At 42.8% G+C, this 6286-nt stretch overlaps 1 protein-coding gene across 3 annotated transcripts; it reads left to right on the forward strand.

The window, feature by feature from the left end:
* The first annotated feature begins 2460 nt into the window (after positions 1–2460).
* LOC116249183 (uncharacterized) lies at positions 2461–5449 on the forward strand. 3 transcript variants are annotated; one of them, XM_031622363.2, is made up of 7 exons: positions 2461–2479; positions 2941–3050; positions 3184–3401; positions 3529–3808; positions 3923–4008; positions 4154–4245; positions 4895–5449. In XM_031622363.2, the coding sequence occupies exons 2-7, from the start codon at positions 2952–2954 to the stop codon at positions 5155–5157; spliced, it is 1038 nt and encodes a 345-aa protein (XP_031478223.1). In that variant the 5' UTR covers positions 2461–2479; positions 2941–2951; the 3' UTR covers positions 5158–5449. The 3 variants fall into 3 exon arrangements, with proteins under 3 accessions (XP_031478223.1, XP_031478222.1, XP_031478224.1); XM_031622362.2 differs by lacking the exon at positions 2461–2479 and adding an exon at positions 2542–2828; XM_031622364.2 differs by lacking the exon at positions 2461–2479 and having other exon boundaries at positions 2550–3050; positions 4898–5449.
* Positions 5450–6286: the final 837 nt, after the last annotated feature.

Consider the following 6286-nt stretch of genomic DNA (forward strand, 5'->3'; position numbering starts at 1 on the left):
CCTGCAACTACTTTCATCTAAACGAATAAAATATTTGACATTCATTTATTGTGTTCCCAGGTAAACTGAACTGTAGCCAAAAAAAGTGATTTTTAAGGACAAGGCTGCGCCTTAATTGCTCCAACTTCAAGCACTGCTCATTTAAGGTTGGTGTAGAAGTATTATGTCATGACCGAGAGTAAACGGTGATGCAGTCTACAACGGGAACCATTTTAGAAAAATTATAAAGGGACCTAATATTTATTTAAAACTTAATAAATATGTGCTTAATGTTTGAGAGAAATTCTCAAGGAGCCGCAACTTTACTAAAAGAAAAGGTTAATTTTCCTTTTATAAAAAGATAAGAATACCCCTTAACAAAATTAGTGTTCCTTTTAGTATGCGGCTGTTTGATAACTCCTCTCAATAATTGAATGACTATTTATTTACTTTCAAAAGCTGAACGGTAATTTATTGTTTGCCAAAATATTAGTGATCCTTTATCAGATTGTTCACCATTTTATGCAAGTCTAAACACAATGTTGGTCCTACCATTCTACGTCAATGTAGGACCATTTTGACGAGAAGACGATAATACTAAACAGAGGGAATAGAGTGGCGGGAGCGACAGCTGATGGGTGACAGGCTCTCCTCCACTCACCTATAATAAAGGAAACAGAGGTGTAATTCTAATCTTAACTCATCCAACTCTGAATGCAATTGGCTTGGCGAAAGTTCAACGCCCCTTTGATGTTCAACTCTTGCAACGATACACTATATTTAGGAAAAGGAAACATGCCTTGATAACATCCGGATAAGTTCACTATCGGTAATTGTCAGAAAGAAGAATTCAACTTTAGCAGTTCATTGCTTTTGTCACTTCTACCATAGCGGCACTGCTGGATCAGCCATTGATCAACGAGCCATCGGGTTTCCTCCGGTCTTCACCAAGAACAGAAGACCACCTAAAAATGTTCACTAGATAACCAAAAACCGATGACAACCAATACGTCACGCAAAACTGAACCCCGAATGGCAATGTGAATGGTTCGAATTCCAAAACTCTAGTGCATGAAAAGTCCAATTTCAACAAGTCCAGAAGCATAGCCTAGCCATCATTTACTTTTCATTCAAAAGATAGATCAGATAGAGGGAGAGATTAATGCATCGTTATCCCATGCTCTTAGACTATGGAAAGCACAGAGATGTAAACGATTAGGATATGGTTTCAGATTTTAATTTCTTTGGCTGTAAAATATCCGACTGTATCTGATCTCCAGTGGATTTAGTTTTATACCTTTCCGGCAGGCGTCGGCTGCCGGAGGAGGTGGTAGTGGCCACAAACCGCTTTCGGCGAAATGGTTTCGCATCGGGCAATTTCAGAATCCAGCCAACAGCCATGCTGATTGCTTCCGTCGGCGATGACGGCCGAGGATCGCCGTAAAATTTTGAACGCACATCCCCCACCACCGCCCATGGCCTTACAAAACGGCATTGAGGTCATCCGTCACTAAATCTTTCAACTTTAGATCAAAATTAAACACTTTTGAAACGGCTGCCAACCACGGAAATCCGTTACGGGAAAGGGCAGCTTCACGTGTCCAGTCCTGGTGAGTGGACCTTCTGTGCAATGTGTAATTGACGAGTCAGCAACCACAATAAAAAGACAACTGATCAGCCGCCATTAAACAAAACCAGGATCTTGATGATGACCGCGACAGTAAGAACCGTAGGGAAGGGCACAATATTTGGCTGGTTTACATTGCAAAAAACATTGTTTTCTTACAATTTTTTGAAACTACATCTTTGTTACAACCTTAATAATGCGCACTAGTAAAAGTGTTCACACAATTCACATTTGATGGAAATGCGAAGAGTATTATTGACTTGAAGATTCTTCGTGGGGCTTATGTCTGGGCTCATTCGTGTTTTTCTTCTCTCAAAGTACTTCCTTGTAAAAGAAAAGTTTCTAGTTAATGTAATATCAATAAAGAAGTTACGGGGAAAACAGACCACGAGGAGCTTTATTTTAGAAGATAAATGTTGGCTGCGCTTGTTAGTTCATTCCGTAGCCAAACTGACATCTTGAATGTGTTTCATAAGACAAAACTGTCATTTCAAACTGTTCTTGACAGTTTCCACAAAGCAAGACGATGGCTGTTATTAGCCTTAGAGACTGAAACGTTGCTAAAAGGACAAGGTGGTGCCACATAGTTCTGATGATACATGTCGAACGTGTAGGAATACAAATGGTTTTAACTTAAAGTTTGAGAGATTAATTTCTGCTTGCTTTATCAAATTCGGACTGGGTAGGATTTCCAGTTTCTTGGATAATGGAATTCGAACAGTTTACTTTCCCGACTTGTTTCACGCCGTTTAACCATTAGCCGCAAACGCACATGCACCTCCGTTTCCGCTAAGGAGAAAGAAAAGTGAACCACATAAGCAGGAACGGGAAGACCTCTCTCTTCCCCATTGTTTCCTTTGCGTTTTAGAACAGGTAATCGTCGGTTCACATGTGATTGCTGGATTAATTAATTGCAACTAATTCCAATAAGAACGAGTAATAGAAGCAGGGGAGATAATCAATGGAGAGGAGATTCCAATAGAAAGAAAGAACTCCGTTTTCCCTTTCCTTCTTTACCCGTTTCGTGTATGCGACAGGCACACACATGAACCAATACGGCGTTTGGTATTAGCTTCTTTTTTAGCTGCCAGTTTCCGGTTAATACTCCAAAAAACCGAAATTCAGCGGCTTCTGTTTTCCTCAGGCATATATAGATCGATCGCCTCTGTCTCTCTCCCTCCGTCTCGCTCTCTCAAGAGCAAACCCAATGGCGTCGAAAAAGGTGCACTACAAGCAGAAGCGTGTCTCCTGGTGTTAGAATCACAAGTTTTTAACAGCAGAATTGAGAAAGCAGTTCCCCACTTACGCTTCTATCTTCCTCTTTGTTGAATTAGTAAGAAGGAAAATGGGGAGCTTCGGTAGACACGCCTCTGCTGTTCAATCAAATTTAGAGTGCTTCCTCGATTGCACCACGCCCGTCGTCCCCCCTCAGCTCCTCCCAAAGGTGATTCTTCTTCTTCTTCTAAAGAAAGCAAAACTTTCTGTCCTACTTTTTGTGGGAGGACTTCAGTTATGGCCTAATGGGATTTCTTTTTCCGTTTTCATTTTCATTATCTGTGGGGACGCTGGCAACTCAGACGAGTGTTCGGGATTTCAACCGTCTGTGGCATCCCCTCGACAAGAACACGATCGAGTACTTCACACTGGGAGACTTGTGGGATCGCTACAACGAATGGAGCGCCTATGGTGCAGGAACCCCCATCGCCCTGAATAGCGGCGAAACCGTTGTTCAATATTATGTCCCTTACCTCTCTGCCATCCAAATCTATACCAGTAAATCTTCTCCAACTTTAAGGTCTGAATCCGAATTCATAGTCCTCTCGTTATTACTTAAATTGTTTCCCTGGTTTAAGTTTATAGCAATGGTTCCATGATTGCTATATTCTCTTTTTTGTTGTTCTTTCCTGCTTTTGGGGCTACAGAAATTTGAGGGAGGAGAGCGATCTTGGGGAGTTGGACAACCGGGACTCTTACAGCGACTGCTGGAGCGACGACAGCGAGGGGGAGAAGATTTCGAGGTGTTTGAGCAATTCGAACCCTGGGAGGGGTGGGGCGTGGGATGCGGCCTCTGAGGATTCAAGCTTCGACCAGGAGGGAGTTGGGTTGTGGCCCATGAGCGATAGGGATAGTAGGCTGGGCTGCCTCTACTTTGAGTACTTCGAAAGGTCTGCTCCATATGGCAGGATCCCCCTCATGGACAAGGTGTGCAGAGCAGAGGGAAAGGAAAAGGGGGAGGAGTAGCCTCTCTGTTTTTGTTTAAAGAGTTGCTTTCTTGTTGTTTGTTGAATTATAAGTTGCCTTCAATAATTTTTGCAGATAAATGAATTGGCTGAAGTTTTTCCTGGATTGATGTCTTTGAAGAGCATAGAACTTTCTCCTGCTAGTTGGATGGCTGTTGCCTGGTATAGTCCTTCTCTTTTTCCTTTCTGTCTTCTTTCGCAGTTGTAATTACTTTATATTTCGTTCGGTTGGTGGTGGAAATTGAGCCCTTCTGAAAACAGAAATATGGGAAGTTGCAACTGTGGTTGTCTGAATTGTGAATTTCAGGTATCCCATTTACCACATACCAACAGGCAGGACGGTGAAGGATTTATCCGCGTGCTTTCTTACTTATCATACTTTGTCATCGTCTTTTCAAGGTAAGATTTTTCTCTCATCAGAGAGAAATCCTTGACGTTCGGCAGTTTTGGTAGCCCTTCACTTGTGGCCGGCCAAACAACTCGATTCTTAAGGGACGGTTGAAATTAAAAGTTTCGATTATTGGCGTCACATCTCATGTGCAGTAATGACTTGGTAATGATCCTGCGTTGAGAAGAAGCTCAACCTAAGGCATTCACAGGTTTCTTTGGAAGGGTTCATGACATGCCAAAAAATGAGTTTGGATTGGTCAAATGAGGTGCTCGAGCAAGCTTTTTGAGAAAAAATGAGACGATTCAATTTGCAAATATGAAAATGACTAAGAGGAGAAGTGGTGGTGGAGTAAAGGGGGGGAGATATCCCCAATGTTCTGTCAGTTTGTTTTTTGTTTGGACTAGTTCACTAGAGGATCATGTGGTTAATGTGAGCTGTTACCGTGTGTGTCCTACTTCCTGGTTGGGACATGGCTGTGGTTTGACAGCAACCACCAAGAAGAGTCAGTTGTTCTAGATGGCAGACTTAGCAAGTTTCTCTGTTCTTTTTTCTGCTGAACTAGAGGGTCTGAATCTTGATGGCTTTCTTAATCGTCATCATGTTCGCATTCACGCTCAATTCATTTTCTTAATATAGAATTTTTTTCGTGGGGTGTAGCAGATGATGGTACCGAGAATGACCAGAAGGATGCAGGGGCAGAGGACTTGATGGAAGGGAGGAAATGCAAGGATGAAGTGAACGGAATCGCCCTTCCACCGTTCGGGCTAGCCACCTACAAGATGCAGGGGAACCTGTGGCTGAATCCCGATCGCAGAGACCAGGAGAGGCTCGTGGCTCTCTTGAGTGCTGCCGGTTCATGGCTGAAGCAGCTGGGGGCTCAGCACCATGACTTCAACTACTTCAACTCTCGCTCTATCTGAGTTCTTGCGTACACGACGCGGCGTCCTTGTTCTTCCATGGCTTGCACATCTCAACCTCTGTGAGAGAAGAGAACGCGAGTGGAGACTGTGCAAAAGGATAGAGACAACCCAAAAAGTGAGAATGACGAGAACAGACCCTTAATGTATTATCTGTAATCTTGTTCGTCTTGTGTAGGAGATGGGAGCGCACCATTGGCGTGAAGTGGGCAATGACATGAGCGTTGTGACTTCTCATCACCAAAAAAGTGAAAAGAAAAGAGCGATGCATTAGGCGTGTGGTTTTCCTTTTCTACCATACCTTTTTTTTTTTTTTGCAGAGAGAGAGAGAGAGAGAGAGACACCATGAAAAAGCTCAAGGATGTGGGGAGCCGATTCCCTGCTTGGGAACGGTGTCCATGCCTTTATGTGGAGTGAGGGAATCCATCTAAAGACAGAGGAGAGGTTCTCTGCGTGGGGACAATGGCTACGTACTTAATATGAGTTTTGTGAAGCGGTCGAATCTGTCAAAAGACAATAAGATGATCAGCAAGCTTTCCAAAGTCATGGTCTAGATTCTCCCCTTCCTCTTTTGATTCTCAGAACTATACATGAGGCTCAGTTTTCTTCCTTCCATTCCCCTGATCACGGTCGATGTCTATTCTTTCGGATGCTCTTGACCCCACCAATGAACGATTGAACATGTCTTTGCGAAGGAGGAGAAAGAGGGAACCCGTGTCACTTGAATCACTTGACAGGTCGTTTAATACTTGAGCAATTTTGCCTTAAACATTTAGCAGATTTATGAAACAGAACTGCAGTTTTACTGGACAGTAACGATTTGTTACTGGTGCCAAACAGTCTCTTAATACAACCCCTCGCTCTACTCTCAATACTGCATTAGGATAATGCCCATGAGAATCAAACATCTCTTTGTTCTCAAGTCTGTCTTCTCTTTTGAGATTTTTTTAATCTTTTTGGGTTAGCTCGTTGCCAGACGTGGATGCGAGAATATGGTTGATTTGCTATCATTCTCAATCCTTTGGAATATGTCGGATCAGGATTATGGTTCTTTTCAAATTGATTCCCCCCACTGTGACAAGCAATCGGTATATCTGCTTCTTCTTTATTGACATTGATGGATCCATTACTG

The sequence above is a fragment of the Nymphaea colorata genome, chromosome 2, assembly GCF_008831285.2.
Source record: "Nymphaea colorata isolate Beijing-Zhang1983 chromosome 2, ASM883128v2, whole genome shotgun sequence".
NCBI lineage: Eukaryota > Viridiplantae > Streptophyta > Magnoliopsida > Nymphaeales > Nymphaeaceae > Nymphaea > Nymphaea colorata.

Excerpts from the sequence above, each read along its gene's own strand:
- LOC116249183 (XM_031622363.2), top strand. The coding sequence starts at position 2,952 with ATGGGGAGCTTCGGTAGACACGCCTCTGCTGTTCAATCAAATTTAGAG. Across the intron at positions 4,009-4,153 it reads AGTTGGATGGCTGTTGCCTG|GTATCCCATTTACCACATAC; the intron begins GTATAGTCCTTC and ends TGTGAATTTCAG. Across the intron at positions 4,246-4,894 it reads TTTGTCATCGTCTTTTCAAG|CAGATGATGGTACCGAGAAT; the intron begins GTAAGATTTTTC and ends CGTGGGGTGTAG.